Below are 25,197 nucleotides of genomic sequence, written 5' to 3' on the forward strand. Positions count from 1 at the left end.
AAATAATTGTTGTTGTCTTATCATCTATACAGTATATCAAATCCTTTATTCAACAGTGAGTCTCATTATGATGTGGATATCCTTTTTAAGAGACACCTACCTATACAAAATAGTTTAAACATGAATAAACACATTTTAAAAACATCCTGTTATCACAAATGTAAAACATGAAATTTTAACATGTTGAGCTGCAATAATGTAATGTCACAAACTGATTAATATCTTAAATGAGTTGAAATTGTTTTGCTTTAGTTATTTCAGAGTTTCCTCCACATTTAAATATTGTGAAAACTCAACTAAGTTAAATTTTTTTGCTGATATTTGTCATTTTCTGAAATTGACATTTTATCCATTTATCGCATGTAAACACATTTAATTTGTAATTATAGGTGTTACTCTCCGAAGGCATGTGGGAAAGCACACTTGTTCCAAACAATTTCCCAGTGCAGTAGGTCATTCTGGTAGAATGCTGTAAACTGAAATTAAGGACCCCCACAAAGTGTCCCACAGTGCATCCACAGTGCGTCCCAGGCCCCCCTCATCTATCCCTTCTCAGCCGACCTTGATGACCCTGCAGCTTCTACCCTGCCTCCTTCTGAGAGAGTGGTTGTGCCCTCTGATGGCAGGAGGCACAAAGGAGGTCCTGAATCTGTCAGTGGAGGAGGTCGGTGACAGCAGTCTGCCACTGAAGGAGCTCCTCTGCTGGGCGAAGGTGGTGTGCAAGGGGTGGGTGGTAAATCTCATTTGAGATGCCAAAATGTAAAAGGTTATAGTTTGTTTGAGATAACTCTGTTGCGATGTAGCCTGTAAATGAATCAAGTCAAGTTTAGATGTGAATCTAAATGTGTTACAACCTGGAATATGAAAGGACAAACAGTGGAAGCAGTCATTCACATCCACAAATGATAAAACAGTAAGTGAACACAGGAACTTCTGCTGGAAGCTGGATCAAGTAAAACAAACATTATACCACCAACATTCATTATTAAATCAGAATACTTCTCATCAATGGAGATGAAGCAATCAACCTTCACCCATTAGCCAGCAGGGAGCCTCCATGTTTCTGCCGGTCGCTGCACCACAGCGCCCCCTATCTGCGGTGGGGCTCACGGCGGCCTGTCCGCGCCGGGCTCAGCAGACTCCTCCTCCGCCATTTTTGACTGTAAACATCCTGCCGATTTTAAAAGGACAGCGGTGAGCGGGAGGAAGGCGACTGGCGCCATCTTGGCTGTTTTAATGAGTACAACAGGGGGGAATTCGCTGGGAGAAATAACTTGAATTTTGGGATTTCACTCTAAACGGGCTACTGTCGGTAAGTGCGTCTGCAGTGGGAATGTCTACGTGTGGTTTTAAGCTGTGTAGAAGTCAAAATAATCATGCATACTTATATTAATTTGATGCGGCCTCGATAGTACAAGGAGCACTTAGCCACCAGCTAACGAAACAGTGGAGCTCGTAGAGGGAAAAAGTATGATCGGATTTTAATGGGCGCTCCTTTCACTCGTCCTCTGCTTTCATTTCAGAGGTAAAGCGTGTGTGTGTGTGTAGATGTGTTGTTTTTCCGAAGATATACTTCCACCTAGAATAAGTTTGAATGGCATAAATGTGTCTGCCAGTCTCAGATTACATTGCTCTTATTGTAAATGTTAGCTTGCGGCTAATTTGATGGCGCCGACTATTTTCTGGCGTCGACAGTCGCTTTGGCGCTTTAACGAAATTTTGGTTTAATTTTTGAAAACACGCGTTACTGCTGCCACATGATGGCAATATGTTTATATGGTCAGTTCAATAATGCGTGCTTCATGGAGGCTAAACGTTAAGGTAATGTAACGGGAATCGGCAGGCGTGGATCTCCAGTGTTTGCTTCTTTGCCCAGGAAGTAGGTGGAACTCCATTAGAAACCGCGCTTCATTTAAATACTGGAGTCACATTTTTGGGAAAATCAGTGGTAAACAATAGAAATCATGCAAACAAATGAGGCGAAGAAACTGTTCTTTTACGTGGATTTTGGTCGACCTAACGTGACAGTCAGTAACCCACACACAAAAGACAAAGTTGGCGAGGGATTAAAGTCGATGTTACTTTAAAACTTCATTTTTCAACACGAAGGATCCTCGTTCTGGCTTCAGCTGTTTTCAGACCTGCTTCAGACAAAACTATCGAACTGTAAATAGATCCACATTCAAAGGAAAAGTTACTGCCACATGTACCATCTTTTATGTCTTACCGCAAAGGAAAGGAAATGCTTCTACCTTCAGCCTTGGGCCTTTCAGTAGGACTGTATTTGCGCTGCTTCAGAATTTATCCATTTGATTATTCAGAACTGACCCCTGGCTTGTTACTGCATGATATTGGTTTATGCTTTTCCAGAACTGGAGCCAAAATACCCGAATTTAATTATATCTATAAGTCATGGTCTTTTACTTGTTGATAGATTTATCCCATAATTTTAATTGTAAGAGTGGAAAGACTTTGAATATAAAGTCCTGTTTCATTTTGTTTTAGGTAATTTTTTCTTCTTTCCTGACCATTTTAACATACCAAAAAAAAACTATTGTGTTCTCCAGGTAAACCATACCACAGTGTGAGTGCGTAGACCGAGTGAACCAGGGCAATGTTCTACGCCCACTTTGTCCTCAGCAAACGTGGGCCGCTGGCCAAGATCTGGCTAGCGGCCCATTGGGACAAGAAGCTGACCAAGGCTCATGTGTTTGAATGCAACTTGGAGAGCAGTGTAGAGAGCATCATCTCACCTAAGGTACTGACGAGAACTGTGATCACTACATTCTGTTGCACATGTTATTAGTTTACATTCTTAATGGCCTTTTTTCCTCACAGGTGAAGATGGCATTGCGTACATCAGGTCACTTGCTTCTTGGAGTGGTGAGAATCTACCACAGGAAGGCCAAATACCTTCTTGCTGACTGTAATGAAGCTTTCATCAAGATCAAAATGGCTTTTAGACCAGGTAAGGAGCAGTAACAGTGAGCTACATCAGCACTGGAGCAGGTTTATCTGCTGGTTTTTACCTCTTAGAAAAGGCATTTGAGCATGTCTGAGCAGAAATCAGAGTAGTGACAGGAGTGGGGGTTCCAGTGGAGGTTCCATCGTTAACCAGGAGGGTTACAGCAAATACTCTTGAAATTAAGATGGAAAAAAAACCTAAAATACAAGTCCACTGTTTTTATATACAGTAATCCCTCGTTACTCGCAGTTAATGCGTTCCAGGACCACCCATAAAAAAAACGAGATTCCGCGATTTAGTGATGACCTATTTAATTATTTACAGTAATTTAAAGATTCCCCATACTGATACTAAACCACCTTAATCTATATTACATTTTTTTCTGCACTCTATAGACTGTTTAAAATAGTTTTGTAGTCAAGAAAAGTGTTTCTTTAATACACGGAAGTATGCTGCGTTCCATTAGTCTCGGAACTCGGCGCACGCAAGGATGCTGTCAGCCAATAGAATGCGCGTATGGTATCGCATGCCTACCTACTAAAAATCCACATTGTCGTGAAGCCTTGCAGCTTGAAGTGTGAATAAGCAAGGGATTACTGTAGTTTTGTTTTTTTTGTGAGGCTTGTGATCATTGGTTAAAAGTTATGACAAGTTTACTATTTGAATTTGTGTACAGGTGTGGTAGATCTCCCAGAAGAGAACAGAGAAGCAGCCTACAATGCCATCACCTTACCTGAGGAATTTCATGACTTTGATCAACCACTTCCAGACCTGGAGTAAGTTAATTATATTTGTTTATATCATATCATCCCGTGGAGTGGCGCGGTGGTGCAGTGTGTAGTGCTGTTGCCTCATGGTAAGAAGGAGGTTGTGTGTTCTCCCTGCATCTGTGTGTGTGGATTCTCTCCCTCCCCGTTCTTCTTCCCACCTCCAGAAAGTGAATTGGTCCATCAGTTGTCCGTAGGTGTGAGTGTGCCTCGTTTATCTTTTTTGTGGCCCCGTGATGAGCTAGCATCTCATCTGAGGTGTACCCTGCCTTTCCCCCGTAGCCAGCTGGAATAGGCTCCAGAATCCCCGCGTCCCACAAGGCAGACAAGTTGCTGCATGGATGAATGGATGTCATCCCTCTATGTTTGGATTATAGATGGCGAGGCTTGTTACTGCCATTATTGTAGATTGCGTTAACTGATGTTGTGCTGTTCTCGCAGTGACATCGATGTGGCCCAACAGTTCACTTTGAACCAGAGCAGAGTAGAAGAGATCACCATGAGGGAGGATGTTGGCAACCTCAGCCTCCTGCAGGACAATGATTTTGGTAAGACGCAACTCAGGCATGTGAACTGGTACCACACAATCCAAATATACTGAAAATGGCTTAAATGGTTTATTTACCTCAGTATAGTAAAATTTAAGGGTGGCGCAGTGGATAGTGCTGTCACTGCACAACAAGGCGTTTCAGAGTTCGAGTCCTGCTCTGTGTGGAGTTTGCATGTTCTACCCGTGTCTGTGTGGGTTCTCTCCGGGTTCTCCGGCATTCTCCCACCTCCAAAAAACATACACTTCAGGTTAATTGGCCATTCCAAATTGACTGTGGTGAGTGAGCGTGTATTGTTGTCGATCTTTGTGTGGCTCCGTGGTGCACTGGCGTCGAACTGGAGTTTGCCCCGCCTCATGCCCTAAGACAGCTGGGATAGGCTCGGCTACGGTGGATAAAGCGATTTGGAAGATGAATGAATGAATGGTTCTTTTGCCCTGTTAAAGTATTTAAAAAAAACAATCATACTTTTCAGCTGACTTTGGGATGGATGAGCGAGAGATGATGCGTGATGCCAGCACATTTGAAGAAGACATCATGCACGGTGCCACAGCCTCTAACCTTTTATTGGAGGCTGAGCCTGGTCCAGCTAATCTGCCTGACAAATCCAACCACATGGAGTACGATGACTTTGGGGATGGCTCTATGGGCAACAGTGATGGGGGAATGCTTGGTAAGTGGAAATTTTTAATGTTTCAGCATAGGCTGATGTTGACAATAGTTAAAGTGATCTGAGATTTTCTTGTCTTTTAAGTCATCGAGAATTAATATAAAGTAAATGCTATGGATTATTTGTAGTGGACAAGCTACTGAGCTCTGAAGACGGAGGTGGTATTTTTGATGACCCTCCAGCCATCACAGAAAGTGTCATGATGCCTCCAGATCATGGGGATGATGAGGATGACTTTGATAATCTGCAGTCACGTAAGTATCTAAAAGATTTTGTTTGATATGAAATAGGAAATTCAGATTTTTGGAACTAAAACCTAATATTTATTATTTCTCTATTAAATCCAATTATATGTAACAAACTTACCACTTGAGTATTTGAAGACACTTTGCAAAAAATGCTTTGAATACCTGCCTAGTCACATGTCACACTCCAACTAAAGTGCTCTTTTTGTCGCTGTTTACCTCTTATTGGGTTCACTTTGTGTTTGTAGCGGGTCCAGACAGTCCTGACTCAGGCCCAGCAGAGCCACTACCAGCAATGGCTGACCAGACAGAACAGACCACTCTCGTTCACAATGAAGAGGAGGCTTTTGCTTTGGAGCCCATTGACATCACTGGTAAGGCCCTCCCTCATTTGTCTGTTGGACTAAACTAAAGTTATTGATACGTCTGCTCTCTAAATAAATAACAATAAAATGTATTCAAGAGAACAAAGACAGTATCTCAGGGGAAATGTGCCTATCAAGGCTGCACGGCTAAATCCATAACATGCAGTCCCAGAGGTTAATCTGAAAACCAGACAGGTTGGATCAACTTCCATGAAAATGAAATGTTTTGGGAGTAAGGATCAATACCAGACAAAGCAGTAGCTCGAGCAGGTTATTAGGAACTTTCAGAGTGACTCTAGAAAAACCCCATGCAATCGATAATCATCAATCCTCTGTTCTCCACTGTGGGTCTCAGACATGGCCATTGATTTTTATTTTGGGAAAGGCAGTGAGAGAGAGACAGTTTGTCTCTTAGATACAGAACGGTCACTCAGTTTTTATTGTTCCACAGCAAAGACATTATTTATTTAGCCTGGATATTCCCACTTCTGTGAATTGAGTAACGAGTGTTTTTTTTTTAAAGGTTACCATACCGTCAGTCTCGACAGTTGCATGAATAAAAAATAATTTAAAAAAACTGTCTAGTGGGGTGGAAGGGTGGTACACATTGACACTTGCGGTGCTTCTAGTGGGTGGTCAGATATTACTAGTGCCTACATGTCAATGTGTAACTGAGACAATAGGTTTGGCCTTTTATTCAGGTTACTAGGATCAGAAACATCACCTGGTTTTATTGAAGGCAGTGGTTGAAATGTAAGAATTTTAAATTGTTTTATTAAAGTTGACCTACTTGTGGCCTTACGTTGACATTTTGCGCTAAAATTGTCTACAGGCAGAACATTCTGCTATTTAGTGCTAAAAAAACATAATAGCAGCGTCCATCTTCCTTTACACCTCCAGTGAAAGAGACCAAGGCCAAGCGTAAGAGGAAGCTGATTGTGGACAGCGTGAAGGAGCTGGATAGTAAGACTATCAGGGCCCAACTTTCCGATTACTCTGACATTGTCACCACCCTTGACCTCGCTCCTCCAACCAAGAAGCTTATGATGTGGAAGGAGACCGGAGGTGTTGAGAAGCTTTTCTCTTTGCCTGCTCAGCCCCTCTGGAATGCCAGGCTGCTCAAGGTAACAAATTATTGTCACAAAGAACCATGTGGTTTCGATGAACATGTACACATGTCTACTTGTAGCTATTTAAGTTAAAATGAAAACTGTCAGCTGTCTGTTAAAAATTGTCTCCAAACAGTGGAACCACTTGGGGAATTTGCAAACCACACTAGAAAACTAATTCTCCAAGTAGGTCAGACACAGACTGACTTTAATGGAAGAAGAGCGAGGAGATTTATCTCCATTGTATCTTTCATCTTTCTTTGACTTTTTGTTCAGCTTGGGGTATACGTGAACATGAACGAACAGGATGTGCAGGAAGTGATTGGTTTTATGTCTCCTTCCCCTATCCTTTCACACTCTTATGGTACTGCTCATGAATACCGAATAGAAATGTGCTGATGCATATTTTGGCAAACTTTATTTCGTCTTGTCTGGGGTCAGTCCTCCAAAATGTTGCCTGGATTTTTTTATTGCACAACTGATTCAATAAAGTTTAGTTAAAAAAACTTTCCTCATGTTCAACTACTAATCTTTGATGTCAGATGTTCACCCGCTGCCTGACGCCTCTGGTGCCGGATGAGTTGAGGAAGAGAAGAAAGGGCGGCGAAGCAGACAGTCTGGATGAGTTCCTCAAAGAGTTGGAGAACCCAGAGGTGCCCAGAGAGGAAGTTTTGGGTCAGCACAGAGATGTTATTGGTAAGTCCTCTGAGAAGGGGTGAAAGGAGAGTTTATCCCAACGCAGGCATGTGCTGGGTTTTGTGAGAGGCATATTATGAGACGCCACCAGCTTCTGTGAAACGTAGTGTTCGCTTTCCCATGTTTTTAATACATTCTGCTAACAATCTCCCTTATCTGCTAATCAGACCAGACCATCATGGAGGAGCCCAGTATGCTGGCGGCCTCTGCAATGGAGGGCAGTAGGACGACCCTGGATGAGACAGTAATGCCCCCTCCATCGACCCCGCGCGGTGTTAAGCGAAAGACCCACGAGAAAGAGGCTCCTCTTCCTGTGAGTACATTGTGCCTGGTCATAGTTTTCTTTCAGAAGGCCAAAATCCTCCCATATGTGGTGGTGGCAAAGCACAGAAAATTAAAGTGAGAGTAGTGAGGTCAACTTTTCATGACAAATTAATGTGATTTTTATTTTATTTTCAAAACCTTCTATTGCTTGCCTATCTCAAGCTAATTTGGCTTTCTCAGTTTCATCTGAATATTTTTGTACACTTAATTTGAGGAATGTGACGCACAAATAATCAAATAGCAAAAATAAAACAATTGATATTGATGACTCCTTTTTGTCCTGACTTGTGTTTCTTTTGTCCTTCCATATCTCAGATGGCTCCCTTGGAGCAGCAGCAGGTGGCTGACCACTCAGTCTTATCTCAGAGGTTAGACATGCCTCAGGTGGCTCTACCTCCAGAGGAAGCCAGCATCAACCTCACCCAGCTTGTCCCAGAGCTTGACCTACTCGGTGACAAGGGCAAAGAAAAGAAAGATGAAAGTGATGAGGAGGTAAGTGGTAATAGAGTATTTGTAGTACTCTTGATTGTGACTCATTTACTGGTAGTTAAGTGCAAAATAAAACAAGGTACAATTTTTATCTACTGATATGTCAACGTTGTTACAGGCTGGTATGAAAGGCTTTTGTAGAGTCAGGCTTGAAATGGATTTTTACACGTTTTTCCCATTTGATACTGATTGTCTTGCTCCATATGATCATCAGGAAGAGGAAGGACAGGCTGGAGACCAGGATCAAGAGGAGAAGAGATGGAACAAGAGAACCCAGCAGATGCTCCATGGTCTCCAGGTACAAATAAAGTTGTAAAAAGCAGCATTTTTTGAGGATCAAAGTTCTTCCTTTCACCCTGAGTGTTTCCGTTTTTTCTATCTTTTGAGAAGAGTGGAAAGATGAAATATAATTTTGGTATTGTATATAATTTATCGTCCCAGATTGACTGAGAATACAATGCATCACCCTGTGCTTCTGTTCCTGCAGCGCGTCATGGCTAAGACTGGTGCAGACTCGATCAGCCTTCTTGAATTGTGCCGGAACAACAACAAGAAGCAGGCGGCTGCCAAGTTTTACAGTTTCCTGGTCCTAAAGAAGCAGCAAGCCATTGATGTCACCCAGACTGATCCTTACAACGACATCGTCGCCACAGCAGGACCAAGATTTCACCTTATTTAGACATTGGAAAAACAAACACTCTGCTCGCAACAAACATACTTTTTTTAATTACTCAACTTTTTCCCTTTTTATTTTGTTTCCCTGTCAGCCTTTTGTCTGGGGAATGGGAGGTAATAGTAGGGACTGGGTTGAAGACTTTTAATAACAGGATTTTACTGTACTACAGATAGAAACATGCAGTATTCATTTGGTTCAGATGGAGTGAGAAATGTTTAACATTTATATTTATAAAACAACCTTTTTCAGTCACCAATTTGTAAACTTTGCTTCAGTTTGATTTGTAAGTGAAATTTCCATTGTCTGCTCAATCCATGTGTTTTGTACCATTGCCCTTCTCACACCAGAAATCAGACAAATTTTAGGTAAAGAGCCCTGTATTTTTCACACTGAGTCCTATATTTGGCTACATGTTCTAGAAAGGTACTGTTTCATTGGTCAGCAGTGTAACCTCTCACAATCTTGTTGCACTTGTTCTTTCAAACATCTTTAATCTGTCAAAAAAGTTAAATCATACCCGGCATTAAATATGTCCCAGATGTATAATTCAGGCGAGTTTTCAGTTTTATGTAATATTTTTGTACCTTTTATGTTTGCTTATTTACCTTTTTGCATCATGTAACTAGGAAATTTTACTTGTTACAGTTAAGCTCAGTATCCACCTTTTTAGTCTTTGGGTAACTTCTAGTTGTGATACATCTGTAAAGATTTGAAATAAAGTGTTTTAAGTACTTGGTCACTGGATTTTATGCTTTGTAGTTAACTTTTTTCTTTAAAATACAAAAAAAAAGCGATGAAAATGAGACAGGAAGCAAGAAGTTATAACTTGCATTGTCATGATGCAACTGATGAGCTCTGAATTAGTCAACACCGATTCTTTGCGGACTGACTAATTGAGCTAAACATCATCCGATGGTAAATAAGTACTATGGGGAAGGAATGGCAGTAATATTACAAAAAACCCCAATGGAAATCTGGACGAGAATGGAACCGCTCAATGTTTACCTGCAATTCCAGTGGATTTCAATCACAAAGTCCTCCGATGATCTGGATGACAGAATCTCCGCAGTTAGAAAGTTGGATGGTTATTGTCAAGGTTCAGTTGCAGTGAATCAATTGTACGATGAACGATCTGATCGCAGATACGAGTAACGCTCAAGTAAATCAAGTGGAAGTTCATTCATTCAAACGGAACCCTTCGTGGCCTCATGTGTTTGCGCAAACCTTTCCGTCCTGTTGTGTGTACAGTACAGTACTAGTCAACAGAGTTTAGTCTGTTTGGATGGTATTGGTAATAGCATGACATTGTACTGTATATATACAGTGTATATACAGTGTGTATATATATAAGACATATATTTTTAAAAAAATCCTCTCTCTCTCTCTCACAGAGAGGATTCTTCATAACGCTTAATCTTCCTGTGACCGTGATCACTCAAATGTCGTCACTTCTTTGTATTGAAATGAGTCCGGGGCGGAAATGGAACTTGCTTTAGCGGAAACTCCCGTCCCTGAAAATCTTCCTCCCCTTTTTTCCGCGTGTCAGTTGTAGATGGCTTCACGTAAAGAATCGGGTTCAGCTCCCAGCACTGCAATGGCTACTACAGGCGGTACTTTGGATTCTCCAGTTAAACAGATCCAGATTGAGGGGCTGGTAAGTGTCACTGCGGTACTGTTTCGCTGCGTATTGGATTTTAGTGGGGGACATATGAGAAAATTACATTTTTGCCGGCGTGGAAGCTAGCTCACGTTTGAGTATCGTCATGGCGGACAGAAAATGTTAGGCTATTTATTCTAACGTTCCTTGCTTGCTTTTAAATTGTTTGTATTGCCAGCTATGTCATTTCATTGAAAACAACAATTGCATAGAAAAAAGGTCATGTTTTCACCCCCCAAAGGGCTAAAATGCTAACAATGATAACCGGCTAACAGTGGCTAGCCGGTTTGTAGCTCTCATGGGGCTACAGAGGTGTTCAGACGACAACCTCCCTGCTTGTCTTCGATGAAGGAGACAAAGACTACTGTCTGCTGATGCTCTGTTTTTCATAACTCTTCCAAAAATGTTACTTATTACATTATAAAGTTTTAACACCAGGGGTATCAAACTAAAATTGGAGGTCCAACTCAACCATGTCCACATGTAAAATACCCAAAGGTGAGGCCTCGGGTTTGTTTGATTGACTGAAAACAGTTTACTTCACATTCTAGTTGAAGTAAAAAGGTCCACAATGAGACAATCTAAAACAATTGGCGTTGGTTTTTGAACACTTCTTTCTTCCAGATTACCACACAAAACTCGATTCATTCAAATAGGATTTTCTCGAGGGCCGCTAAACCCAGATTTAGACTATAGACTCCATCCACTTCACTTTTCTTTGTAAATCGTATGTTGAGCAGCTTGTGGGGTTCGGTGCCTCCATACGTCGGGTCCACGCTGCCGGCCACCCCCTGGTAGCCACACGCAAAGGCCTTGTAGACGAGCTATTGCCACCCCTGCAGTCTTCTGTGTTATTAGGAAACCGAAGAGTCATCAATTGACTTTTGGTGGTTGTACATATACAGTATTTATTTTTGGTGGTTGTTCATATATTTGCTTTGGAACACATGCACCTATATTAGACTTTTCACATTGAAAGACAGTTGCTCATCAGTTTTTCTCAGCTGCATTTTATTCCCACAAGAAATTAGATATTGTCAATAAAACAAGCAGGTTTTAATGAATTTTTCCCATTTAGATTATTGTTAAAGCAGTTGCCAATAACAGGAGAAGGTACTCAAAAAATGAGAAGCAGAATTTAGATTTGGAGACAGTCACTACTAGAGGCTATATCATGAAGCCCTTTTGGCTAGTTGCCAACAAACAAATGGGTGAAGAGTTTGTGGTGTCGTGGTTAATGGATATGGTTATCATAATATTGTTATTCGTTGGCTACTAGTCTTCATCTACACAATCGTGGCAAGTTCTGATTTTCTCGGTCACACAACCTAGCTGCTTCTGTAGTTCCTGTGAATGAGCAGCAGAGGACAAACTTGCTTCACTACTGTTAACGGTATTTTGCCACCTCCTGCCCCAAGCTAGACTGGACGGAAGCATCTCCTGCGCCAGAGTGCCTGAATGCAGTAACACTGCTTACATTTGCCAGCTGTTGCCTTTGTTTTGTCTTGCTCATTAAATTTGCCCTAAAGTCACGAGCCACATTTTTGCATCTGAATATATCACCTTGCTGTTTGTTTTCTTAACTTTTAATGAAACACTGTAGTTGATTTATTAATGTTATCATTGCAACATTGCAATACCAGTGCTTTAATTAAAAACAAGGCACGTTTCGCATCTTTTAGATTCTGACTGAGAGTTATCTGTTTCAGCTAGTTATGAACAAAGTTTCTCCTGAGCTCATTGGTATGCACTCCTTGTTGGTGCGCCGCATCATGACCCGTTTGTCTGACGATTAGCTAGAGGCTTTCCCGTGGATGGCATCACCACTGTGTCATACTACAATTAGATTGTTTCTTTATTTTTGAAAAGTGTTCAGTGGCTGATGTTTCCATGGGTATGGGGTGCTGCATAGCAGTGGGTACCATTAAACACCTACAGAGATCACACAGTGGACTGCATGTTTGAAAGACTTTATTCATTTAGACTGACAGAGTGCAAAAGGACTTGGTTTCATTCACGTACCATGAATTAACTAACAGCCAGAGCACATTTGGCAGGACACAACATCACGATTTTAGAGCTCAGTGGGATGGAAATCGCATGAAATGTAAGCCTTTGTTTAAAGTTTCTTTTTGTCATAGCAGACATGTTTTCAGTGAATCTTTTCCACTTGCCTTTGGTCCTGAAACCTCATCCTGACAGATTTCACACTTTTTATTTGACAGGCCTGCCAACAAACAAAGGCACAAAATAAAAGTTTCTAACCGGTTTTAAGGCACGTCTTAGCATTTGTTCAGTGTGGCTGCAGAGGGCTTGCTTGTTCCTGAGTGCATCACTTCAGAATCTGCACTTTATCTTTTGTAACGTGTAATATTTTTTTTGGTTTTGTTAGTCTTGTTTGATTTTGTGGCAACCAATTTTACTTGACATATTGGCAAATATGCTGTGTGACAGACCTTGATCAAGAAGAATACTTTAGAAGAACAACTGAAAAAGTGGTTGAATGGCTAACTGGGGAGGAGCAGGAATCAAAAGAATAAACCTATTGACATTATCCTGGGTGTACACTCACACGTTTTAGTAATTGTGTGTTTGGGACTTTTTTTATTCATTTGTGTACTTTTGTGTTCTAAATTCAATAATTATTGTCATTCAGCAGATGAAGGTGAGAAACTCCTGGGGTCTTCATCTTTTGGTTAACGTAACAGATGACACATGACATCCACATTTTTTCTCCGTCAAACATAATAAAGGCAGTATTGGGTGTAGAATTTAATTTTGAATCGGTGGCAGTAAAAAGGAAAAGCCATTACCAGATCATTTCCCTGACTGTACTTTCTCATAACTTGAGCCCCAATTGTGGTGGAAATATGAGGCCTTTTTTGTGAGCGAGAGAGATTTATGATAAGAATTAACGGCAGCCAACAAGGGATTTGGGCTGCAATTGATTTTGCACAATTCAATTTTAAGCTTGTTGATTTATAATATGTTGGCCACATATCAATCTTGGGCTTCTCCACATGACGTAAGCTCACTGAGCTAGCTGCTGGTGAGCTAGATCAATGATACTGGAAGAACAATACTGGAAAGCTTTCGCCTATGTTCTTTGTGTGTGTGTGTGTGTGTGTGTGTGTGTGTGTGTGTGTGTGTGTGTGTGTGCTTGCTTGCTTGCTTTAAAGACTTGATGGCATTTGCTCAGCACCAGAATGCCCATTCAGCAAATCCAGGGAAATATCTTTCTGTCTTTTACTACCAGCGGCTTTTCATTCTCTTCAAAGTGTTTCTGAACATTCATACATTTCCAGCAAGAATTTGGCGTTGTTTGACCTTTTTATGTCCACCTTTTCCTGAGTGATGCACAGGACTTAGATGGCTGGAAGCATTGTGTACCTGCTATCTGCTCTCTGATGCAGGGAGACCAGAAAGCTATTTACTGGCAGAAAGAGGAGTCAAAGCTCAAAGGGGCCTGAAGCTGTTGTAAAGCAGCCGGAAACGCCACCATGAGGACCTCCTCTGTAGCCCCCTGTTCTAGCCCGCTCTTCATCCTGTCTGTTCTCGATCCACATGGTCTCTTTTTGCTTGTTTTACCACAATTTTCTTCTACAATTTGACTTCTTTCACTTGTATTTCCTTGAATGTCCTCATATCCCCTCTATTCTTTCTCTGCTGTCTTTCCCCTCATCACTCCCACCTCCCACACCACTCCTCTGACCTCTGCTAAGACCGTTTTTCCCTTACAGTCAGAAAAGCCAAGGGATGCAGGCTCAGAAAGAGATTAGTTTTTGTTTGACCCCCCCCTGTATTGTCTCTCTTCTCCCACCCAGAGCTCCTTTACTTGTTGCCTGACAGGTCTAGCTCTTTATTAAAATAAATCATTTCCCAGGACACAGTTGCACGCATGTGAGTGCATGAACCAGTGGGAGGAAGAAGGACTTCCACATGGTATGGATGGGGCTTTGTAGTGAGCATGGCCCCAGGACGATCACCCATGTGTGTGTGAGTATTATGAATGTGTGAGAGTCTGACCTGCATGCTGTTTCCAGTGTGATTTATGCTCTCCTCCACCGTGCTGTTTTCAGCTTCTTGTTGACTCCCTGTTTATTTAGATGTTTGGCCTTATGCTATATTCTTTGCAACAGCCAGTTTCTATCTTTGCTGTTTAGTATGTCTCGTGTTTGGTAGGAGTGTATCCATGGTTTGTGTGCGTCTGTGAATAAAGGCATAGACCTTCCCTGCTGTCCTTTGTGTGGCTGAAGCAGCATTAGAGTTTAAACCAGGTCCTCAATCATGTGGAAGCTTGTCCTATTGCCCCATTTTATCTGGCATTAAAAATTCAATGCATATGATGATGCATGGATGGTGTGTCCAAATGAGGCATGACGGTGTGGGATATCAGAATAAGAGTCCAAATATACCCTCCCACTGCACAAGGGTAGCATTTATCTTAAAATTTCTACCGATTCAGGATTTATTCTTTATGCGAGCTGCCTCTCCTCTCACCAGTGTAAAATACCAACCTGTGCAGAATACTAACTAGCCTTTTTGTACACATTCTAGATCAGTGATGCACCAGTACGGAATCCTGCAGGTGCTGCTTACAACTCCACTTGCCACCCAACCGCAACCTATGATTGCCTGAGTAAATGTTCAGAGAATTTTCTCTTGCCACGGGGTTTTGACAGTTCTATGGGTTTTTTTTCTTCTTCTTTTTTTATGTTATAAAAGTGCCTACAGGCCCTGAATGCAGAATCATGTCTGACAAATTGTCATGCAATGTAGTGTTCATGTACAGAGTGTTTCAGTAAGGTAACAACCAAAAAGTATGTCTATAGTGACACTATATGCTGGTATTGTCTGTCAAATAGCATCAAATAAGGATGCCCTGCGTCAACAGCTTCTTTTACCAACCAGAGGAAACAGGCCTCTTCCAAAACAGCATTTAAGTTTGATGCATCTTGAGTTGTGAGGATAGCTGTGTGTGAGCAACAGTAAATATAAATTCATCAGTTTATCTTTATTATGGGTCTTTCAAATGAGCTATTTGTAAAAGTAGCACCTGGTCTCACAAAAAGATCTGTTAAGAAATGAAAGTGTTAGATATATCAAGATAAAGTTTTCAGTGTTGTATTAATGAGCATCAAATTCTGACGGGTGCCAGGGTTTCCACTTCTAAAATTCAGAATGAAAATGATAACTAGTCACTTAAAATTCTATTGAATCATGCACATTTCCATGATTTGATTTTCTTATATTTGACAAGGTCTTACAGTTAAGCTGTGAAATGTAATAAATGATAAAATAATCCTTTGTGAGCTGTTAGTAGAGGAAGGATAGAGCAGGTCTCCTTATATTGAGCCTCCATTCTGCTGCAGGGCTGTGATGCTTCAATGATATTGTTCTGTCTGTTCACAGGTGGTGTTGAAGATTATCAAGCATTATCAGGAAGAGGGCCAGGGCAGCGAGGTGGTTCAGGGCGTCCTGCTGGGGCTGGTAGTCGATGATCGGCTGGAGATCACCAATTGTTTCCCCTTCCCCCAGCACACAGAGGATGACGCAGACTTTGACGAAGGTAATTGATGGTGATGTTTTTATCATTGGTCATGTTTTAGCATCCGGAGCCTGACTCAAAAGCTCATAAGTGTTTTTGATGAAATGCTCTTCTCACAGCGACCAAGTACTGACATTTTCCTATTAAGAGACTGTTTTTTTTAATTTTTTTTGCACTTTTTAACATTTCTGTATTTACCTGTTGAACTCATTCAGTTACGCTATCTGACTTATGACAGATGAGGGTTCCCATAACATCACTCAAAAAATGCTCAATGTAGTTGAACAAATTTTCCTGCATTTATCTCCAATGTGCAGAAGAGGTGCTGTCATGCTCTGCTGCAGCTTTACCCCCCAACACACACACACACACACACACACACACACACACACACACACACACACACACACACACACACACACACACACACACACACACACACACACACACACACACAAATTTGTAATATGAACACAGTCTGAAATTTAAACAATAACCGAATGGATGCTTTGGTCTCTGATCTCAAATATTGAAAATTTCACTTGATAGGCCTTTAAAAAATTAAATGCTGAAGTTTGAAGTTTAGATGAAAATTAAAAAAGTTTTAACCTGGCATTCAAAGAGGCACTGACTTGTAATTATTCTGAGAAAACAGCATCTTGTGGTAGTTAAATGTTTTGCCAGTTGTTTTTGCAGCTGATTTTTTCGATGTTGAAAAATCTTTTTCTGACATTTTGTTTCGATATATTTAGAAAAAGCTATAAGAATACCATCGGACACAACCGTGACCTACTTGAAATAAAGCAGAACTTTGGCTCTAAACAAAAAAAATGCATCCAGTTTAAAGGTTTGATAGGATGCACTCCAGTACTAAGTTTTGTGTGACTTTACACAGAGTGAGGCTGTGGAACGTCATTCTTAGGACACCGATATGCCAGAATGAGTGGAGATATAACCAGCTGTTGAGGCTTGAAGCCTGGACCATCATACCAACATCTCATCAAGTGTCAGTGCTCCTTTCCTCGGAGGTGTGTGCATAAGATGTTCTCAGGCACATTGTTCAGGGCAATGCTGACTTTAAACTAAGCTAACTAGGCACTGGGTGTCCTCTGCTGTCAGCGTTAGGGTTGATGCATGAGGGCAGTGGTGCAGGATGCGGCGGCTCCATTGCTGGGCTTACAGGTGTGTGGGGCACAGGATTTAGTTTAGTCTTTATTTTCACACATTTGTGTTTTTCTTGCCCCCGCCTTCTCCGTCACCTTTCATAGCCAAGGATGCCATGTTCTCTGACCTCAGCCCTTACCACATCAAGCTGTGCTGTTTCCAGGTCCTTGTTAGCACACAAAACATTTGCTACAATCCAGACTGTAGGATGGGAAGGTGAGCAGATGTGGGAAATGGAGAAAAGGGAGAAAATCCTGTTCTAATAGCCCCCTGCTGCTAACAAGCAGCTGTCAAATTCCGCCAAGATTCACGGGCGTCAGTGATGGCTAAAGGTCGTTAGTGGCAGGAACAGCACACGCTTCGAATGTCGTGGCTTGTTTTGTTGTTGACTTTTGATGTGTTGGATTTTTGACCTGTCAGTCTCTGAAAGCTAACAAGTCATTCAGTGAGAAGCTCCATGTTGGGAAATTTTACAAAGACAGCAGAATTTTTAAGGGGGTTTTTGATCCAGCACCAAAACGTGACTAGCGTTTCGGTTATCTTTCTCAGCAGCACTAAATTCAGAATGCGACTGTATTGGAATTCATCAATGTTGTGTTAAATGATTTCAAATGGAGAATGGAGTCGTGTTAACTCAGCGCTTCAGTGTCTACTCATGTTTGAATTAAGAGTTTATGTGACACTCAAAATGTTCAAGCAACAGAAAGGGAATTACTCAGAGATGTAAAATTATCACACAGAAACATGTAAAATGGATTTCATGTCTGTGCATTTGTTCATGCTGTTCCTCTACATTCTACACAAATTGCCCACCCACGCTCACAGCTGACCAGCCAGACCATTTTCTCCATCCTCATGCTGCCTTTCCAATTTTGTTCCAACTAGTTGTAGCTTTTAGTGTTTTAGCAGCCGTAATTTCTGGACAAAAAAAACAACAATCGTGTTTTGTATAGTGTAAATTTGACATGCATGAAAACTCGATTCAAGATGGGATGCATATCTAGTTAAATTGGTCAATCAACTCAAAGCTTGTACTAAAAAAAAATCACATCATGCCAGTTGTCAATTTTACTCAGGATGATGTTTATAGTCTCTGAGGACAATGCAGTTTTCAGTTGAGCTGGCAAAGTTGGTCATTTTTAGAATACTGTCAGCTAGAGGGATGAAAGCTGCTTTTAATTGACATTAACCAGGACGATTTTTACTTCATGTTGTTCTGGAGGTAATGTTTGAACCTGCAGTTTGTCACCTTTCCTACATTCAACAGCCTGAAGCAGGCACAGTCCTGGGAACCCATCTCCAACCTTGAGCTCAATTTCTTGATTATTGATATTTTATTTACTTATTTAAACCCTTCAAATGTGCCTTGATGATTAAAATGCATTATTTAGGAATATTTTTCTCTGTCTCCTCTTGGTCTTTATTAAGATTTTAGTCAATAATTGATGTAACACATTTTCATCAAAAAAATCTGTGTTTATAAAATTCATATATTGAACTAGCCCAGTCTTGTGAAATGGATTTTTGTAGTAGTCAAGATCAGTAGAAGCATAATTTTTGATATTATTTACTTGAATTAAAAGAATTCAGGTCAGGACCATGTCATTTATGACGTGCATGGGGCCACCTTTTTATGACCTGACAATTATTTTTATTTTTTTTACTGAATCATGTTTGCTTGCTCAACGTTTTCTTTCAGGTAACTTGGCTGGTTTGGGCCTATGGGGAAACTTATGGGAAAAGGTTATGATAGTTTTAGTATTCTGAGAGGTGGATCTTTTGGAGACAGTTTAAAGAATTGTGCATTGATGTTCGATGGCAACCCATGTTTTGTGCAACATCCCCTTTTTGAATGCAAACAGAGTGTGTGGACTCAGTGTTTTAGATTGACTTGCAAAGTGAGCAACACTCTTAAGCAAAGATGTCACTGTATACGACACATTCTGTGTACCCCACTAGTTACACCTGAAGATAAACCCTGAGATTTAGGTAGCGAATGACTCAGCAGTGCAGCTGATTCTCTCTTCGTCTCCAATTAGTCATTCTGGACATGTTTAGTCTTCAAGGTCTCCATGTGTGAATGTATCTTTTCTCTGCTATGCTCTTTTGCTTGCCGGAACGTGTTCTTGTATGTGTGTGCGTGCGTGCAAGAGCGCATGTGTGTGTTACATCATTTTGCATTGATTATCTTCCTACTGGAAACCCCTAAGATGGAAAGAAAATCACTCTGTTCTGTCTCTAAATGAAAGATGGACAGAATTGGCAGCTACATAGGAAGCATATATGCATGTGGCTGCTATGCGCTGTTTTCATCAACAGGTGCCAGTGTGGAATTGGATTTTGCAGGACTGCCACTGGTAGCAAATGCGACTAATGTGAGTGAGAAAGAGAGTAATTGAGCACAGAGCAGAGGCGACCTCAGATAAAACCTTGGCTGAACCCCATCCCCTCGATTCCTCTTGTCCTTGCTCGCTGTGTCCTTGTAACATTGACAAAATGTATGGTGAGAGATGTGGCAGCTCTTGTTCCAGGTATGATGTTCAACCAAGTAGAATGTTGATAACAGTGACGATGCAAAAACATACAAATTCCTAATGACCTCAGCTGTAACTTCATAATGTTAACCAAATCAGGAAATGGTCCACCAAGTTATTTTGATCCCACTGGAAATCCCTTGAAAAGTCCCTTGAAAATCAGCACCCAATACTGCAATGTTCAGCTCATTGATCTAGTGTGCTCATCCGTAAGGTTGTCTCCCGTTGGCTCGTTCCAAATCTACATCCTCTTGACACACAGATTGTTGATAGAAGATGTCACCGCACTTCCAAGTTTTGACAGTGTGTGGATGTTATATCTTTCACCTGTCCTTGTACAAGTTTGCAAAGATTTGTTATAAATTTTTTATACTGTAACCCACGATCATAAAAACAAAACTGCAGGCAGCCATTTCTGTCTTGTAGTCTCATGCAAATGGTTTGCAGACTTTGAGTCAACATACTTGGAAAATGCAGTGAAGAAATTGGCTGCAAGAGTAAAGCCCGGCATTTAGGTAGACACAGAGTCACATAAAACTTTTGAAAATGTAGGACCAAATTATGATATAAACAAGAATGGGTCTAAACGTGAATTTTGACAGCTAGACTATAGCTCATGAAGGAGATTACAGTTTAAAATGATTGTTCTTTTGGTTAGATCTCATCTTAAAATTGTCAAACACTAAATAAAACACCTGTTGTGAAAATCAGCTGGTTAAACAGCCAATGAAGAGTGACTCATTGCAATTCACCGGCTCATAAATCATGATTGGGTTTCATTTTGACTTTAAGGAGGGGTTACTTCAAACTCATTGTTGTGTATTATCGTTGCGCTTTTAATGTGGTTTTGATATTCAACCCATGTTACCAGTAACCAGCCACAGGGAGACTTGTAGTCAAGATTCATCAAGACCATCTAGCTCCTCTCCACACCTCAACCCCCCTAACTCAAATTCCCCTTTTCCTCTCAGTATGAAAAACAAAACAAAAACAACAACTATTGAAATCAAAACACAATCAGTGTTATTTCTTTCTGGAATTAACTATGTGCAACTGCTTTATCACCAAAAAGATAGTCACATTTCCTGTTTTATGCTTCTGCCGAAGAGGTCATGTAGTGCTACTCGTGTTCACCAGTTAATATGTAAGTAAGTAAATGGGAACAGAAAAATCAAACAACTTGGCATGAATTTTACAGATGCCAAAGAAGCTTATATGCTTATCACACTTGTTTGTACCACTCCCCATGATTAAATTCAATAAATACATTTGTGACCTTGAAAGATGTGAGTACATAAAATAGTTATTTTATTACAAATGTTTTAAAAATAGGTAATGGGTATTTCAGCGGTCTATAGCTACACAAAAGGACTGAAGCAGATTAAACTAGAACCATATGGTCTTACACTGGCCTTCACCCCCGTCTTTCTATCCGGTCCCTGAGTGTACAAAAGTTGAAATTTGACCTTGACTTAGTTTTCTCAAGGTCATCATCTCATTTTCATCCCCTTTGCCGCCCAAGTACTGTGCTTTTGGTTCCATCTTTCTATCTGCAACGGTTGCGAAGATTTTTGGTGGACATACAAACGGACGGTCGCTTTGAAGCGGGATGTAAACTAATAAAAGCTATACATCCGTGTCAACATAATGACAAGTTGTTGTGGCTGCTGACCACTCTTAATAAAATGACTTAAAATGTTTAAAACTTGGGTCCTAAATAAATACTTTTCAATAACCTTAGGCATGGTCCATTCAATGCCATTAAGACCTTAATTCACATTTTTAATTAACAAAACCCGCTGTCGTCAAAGCTGGGAGGCTGCACTGGGGATGTAAAATTGCAGCAGCAGTTTGCTTTACTAAAACCATCAAACATGCTGCACTGTTCGGATTTATGGAGTAGAGCACATGGTAAACTTATTTGCTCGACATTGACAGGTTTCTCATCATCTTTATGCATTAGAAATATCTACCAGAGCAGCACTATTTGTTCATGAGCTCAGTATTTCAGCCATGAAGTCAGGAACCACAATTTTTTACTGGTCTCAAAATCTGTCACATTCCAACACACTCAGTAATAAGTAAGTTCAAAAAGTGTATTTGTCAATAAGTCAATGTGATTTTTGAGTTGACGGTATTTATGATTAAAAAAATTTCAATTAAAAATGTCTAGCATGCATTCATAGAAATCCAGATGTCATTATTATTATGCTAAGGGTGGCTAATGAACGAAGTCGTCATTGATGATGTTAACGTTTACAGCTGTATGAGTCAGGACTTGGTTAGCTGTCTGTTTATACTAATATTAGCAGCTAACTAGCCAGTTAGCTTACCGAGATGATGGTATGTCTTCATTGTTGTCACAAGCCACAACGCACTTCCTTTGCAGGTGCTCGTGCATCACAGTTGTGCTTTTGTGGAAGGCAAGTTCTGTCTTGCAGATACTGTACTGCGCGATTTTTGTATTTTCTTAAAATGCATCCACACGTTTGAGCTCGATTACCAGCGCTGCGCATGTGCATCATGGACAGAAAGATAGAAGGGTGCAGTGGAGGGGGCAGCAGCACTTTCAAGATAAAAACAATGATAAAAAATAAATAACCTGACCTGACCCGTTGACTATTAAAAACCGCGGCCGATTTTAACAGTCGACAGAATCGTGACTAGTCGACTAATTGTGCCAGCCCTAGGGAGCATAGCCAGAGACTAAAAAATGTGTTTGGCAGGGTCACATCAGATAATGGCGTTTTTCATTGTTTTGAGTGGGTGACCACCAGTTTACCAGTATTTGTTTTTTGTTAGTTTTGAAACTTACCCCAACCTTTCTCTCTGCCTTGATTTAACATTCATGATGACTTTTCTGCTGCTCGCTGTCTCTCACCAACTCAACTAAAATGCTCCCTGTGCCCACATGAAAGATATTTATTTTTTGTTTTTTTCTGATTATTTAGTCGTTTATATAATTACAAGTAGGTGAAGTTGATGGCTGGGGAAAAGACTTGGAAATACAACTGGAGGCAATGAGATGAATCTGGCTGCTTCATTTCTCTCTGACCAATCAGTGGTCTGCTGTGTTGTAGGTCCATCTTTTAGCATCAGCTTCACCCCTTTTCAGCAACAGGCGTCGATGGGCCAAAGGTAGCAGTCAGATGTTTAGAACTTAGATCAAACATAAGGGAATCTCTGCCGGTGGGATTAAAAAAAAAATCAGGATACTGTGTATTAATGAAAAGAGAGTGTTATCATTTACACATTTTATATAATAAATACATAATAAAATAATTTTTTCGTTTTTCTATCGCGGAATTCACGTGTGGTTCTTGGAAAATATTAACTGCGAGGAACGAGGACAGACTATCTCAGTTTTAAATCAATGAGTGAAAGGGATGAGCATAACATCATTTTCTGATTTATTTATGCCCCAACTAACCGTCTCCACCTTTTGTGTATTTCTTTTGGTTACCCAAATGGTTTCAAGGAAACACGTTTGACAATGATCATGAATGTCTGGCCAGGAGGAGGGAGTGTTCATCAGCGGGAATTCTTAAACAACAACAAAATAATGTTTAAACACGAACACAGATGATCAAGACCAATTAAGTTAGCTTTTACCTCCAGTAGGGTCAACAGGGGTGGTCCATGTTTTTTGAAACTTTAATTGTTAACTGTGGCAGACACTGTCACTGCGGGTTAATTGAAGTCAGGGCGATTAAAACTGCCTCTGCCATGATTTCTGTGCTCCTCGCTGTAAATACACAGGTGTGTGTCTGTGTATGTCTGCGTGTGTGTTTGTAAAGTGTTATCCCTCTCTTGTTCTGATAGTGTCGTCGAGGGGTTAGCCATTCAATAGATCGCTTTACCTTCCCTAAATGGGAAATTGATTTCCTCCATTTTTTCTGTTCTTCCACACTGAGGTGAACGAGAACTCACTTGGCAGCCCACATTTAGCAGAAACATACAAGCATGTAAGATACCATGTACACTTATGTAATAGATTTTTCATTGTGTTCTTTGTCTTTTCTGAAGTGCTAACGGTCCTCGGTGATCATCTTCGGCTCTCTGTCGGCGCTCTGTATCTTTATCTGATCTCGCCGTCTCCTACAGTGGCGTGTAGATCGGAGACTTGCTGTTAGGGTGTTAAGGCTATATCTGCTTTTGAATACTCCCCCAGCATTATAAATCAAGAGTGTGGGTCCCCCGGGTGCAGTCACCACTGCCATCAGTTCCACTGTTTTATTCATCTGCACCTTTGTCTCATCGCAATTCTACCCCACATTAAGTTTAGTATGTGTATGTGTGTGTGTGTGTGTGTGTGTGTGGTGGTGAGTGAGTGGTCAGAATGCATTACCACAGGCTTCTGCTAATCCAGGTGGGCTGCAGGGAGTCGGAGATGGGTGGAAGGTGAGAAAGGGGGAGGAGTAGAATGTGACAAGGATAAGAGAATTAAGGAAAGGGCTGTGGGTCACAAGTACGGAAAAGGAAGATTGAAATGCAAGGATAGGTAGATGGAAAGTATTAGAGAAATGAGAACAACCAAGAAAAAGAAAATTATATGGAGAAATTAGAGAAATTGATATTGAGCCTCTCACTGACTCATTGTTGCTCCTTTTGATCGACAAAATACATTCTTTCCCATTCTGTGTGCACCTGAACTGTCGTTAAAACTACTTCATGTTCAGTAACATTCCTACAAACAACAATCGCTGGCGCTCATTCAGTCCAAATGAAGGTGCATGTGAATCGTGTGGATGATAGGAACACAAACGCTGAGCCAACAACCAGAAGCAGTGCATTTAATGAAATGCTATTAAGTGGAGACACCTGATATCCCACCTGGAATTTTCTTTTTTGCGAGGTGGCAGAATAAGGCTCATCAATAGTCATGAGAAAAGCACTAAAGCAACGGCGGCAAAGGTTTCACAAGCAACGCTTAACATTTTGTCACATTCAGGATGAGATAACCTTTATGCTCTGTTTGTGCTGGAGACAGAAAAAAATTATCTCAAGAAGGTAAATTAGTAGATTATCTAGTTTTATGTCGCTTGAATTTGTATACTGAAAATGTTTTGCATCGAAAGAGACCGTTATTTATGAGAGGAGGGACTGGCTGCCATGTCACTTGATGTCCCTCTTGAGAGCAACAATTTTTTTTTTTTTTACCTTGCACTTCCCTGAGTGACTGAGATAAACGTACAGCCCCACCACCATGACCGCCACTGCAAGACTCCACGTGTTATCTTTAGGCAAAAAGCTACAGCCATGCAACGAGCACACAACATAGGAGTGAGTGCCGCTAAACCAAACTGGTGTTAATTAAATAAAATCCCTGTCATAAATCCAAGCTGTGTTTGCACTTGAGCAGATTATGGGCACTGTATATTCCCATATGTGCTCCTTTTATTACTATGAATTCCACTGTATAAAGCTGAAATTACTAACA

At 40.8% G+C, this 25,197-nt stretch overlaps 2 protein-coding genes across 2 annotated transcripts in view; both read left to right on the forward strand.

Moving 5' to 3' along the window:
* The first annotated feature begins 1,177 nt into the window (after nucleotides 1–1,177).
* On the forward strand, nucleotides 1,178–9,585 carry LOC137601289 (double-strand-break repair protein rad21 homolog A-like). The gene is made up of 14 exons (XM_068323415.1): nucleotides 1,178–1,312; nucleotides 2,568–2,758; nucleotides 2,839–2,968; nucleotides 3,642–3,741; nucleotides 4,174–4,280; nucleotides 4,756–4,953; nucleotides 5,079–5,204; nucleotides 5,444–5,569; nucleotides 6,461–6,684; nucleotides 7,212–7,365; nucleotides 7,533–7,678; nucleotides 8,005–8,181; nucleotides 8,393–8,476; nucleotides 8,666–9,585. Exons 2-14 carry the CDS (start codon nucleotides 2,615–2,617, stop codon nucleotides 8,855–8,857), a joined length of 1,908 nt encoding a protein of 635 aa, XP_068179516.1. The 5' UTR covers nucleotides 1,178–1,312; nucleotides 2,568–2,614; the 3' UTR covers nucleotides 8,858–9,585.
* Nucleotides 9,586–10,373: 788 nt separating this feature from the next.
* Nucleotides 10,374–25,197, forward strand: part of LOC137601937 (eukaryotic translation initiation factor 3 subunit H) — a 50,149-nt gene continuing 35,325 nt past the window's right edge. Inside the window, exons 1-2 of the mRNA XM_068324435.1 lie at nucleotides 10,374–10,508; nucleotides 15,924–16,080. Coding sequence (XP_068180536.1) covers nucleotides 10,407–10,508; nucleotides 15,924–16,080 — 259 coding nt within the window. The 5' untranslated portion in view covers nucleotides 10,374–10,406. The remainder of the gene's footprint in view (nucleotides 10,509–15,923; nucleotides 16,081–25,197) is intronic.

Source organism: Antennarius striatus, chromosome 9 (assembly GCF_040054535.1).
Source record: "Antennarius striatus isolate MH-2024 chromosome 9, ASM4005453v1, whole genome shotgun sequence".
Lineage (NCBI taxonomy): Eukaryota > Metazoa > Chordata > Actinopteri > Lophiiformes > Antennariidae > Antennarius > Antennarius striatus.

What these genes read in the sequence shown, in the direction of transcription:
- LOC137601289 (XM_068323415.1), top strand. Translation starts at nt 2,615, where the DNA reads ATGTTCTACGCCCACTTTGTCCTCAGCAAACGTGGGCCGCTGGCCAAG. An exon ending in AGAGCATCATCTCACCTAAG is followed by an intron (nt 2,759 to 2,838) that starts GTACTGACGAGA and finishes TTTTCCTCACAG; the next exon opens with GTGAAGATGGCATTGCGTAC. An exon ending in AGAAAGAGGCTCCTCTTCCT is followed by an intron (nt 7,679 to 8,004) that starts GTGAGTACATTG and finishes TCCATATCTCAG; the next exon opens with ATGGCTCCCTTGGAGCAGCA.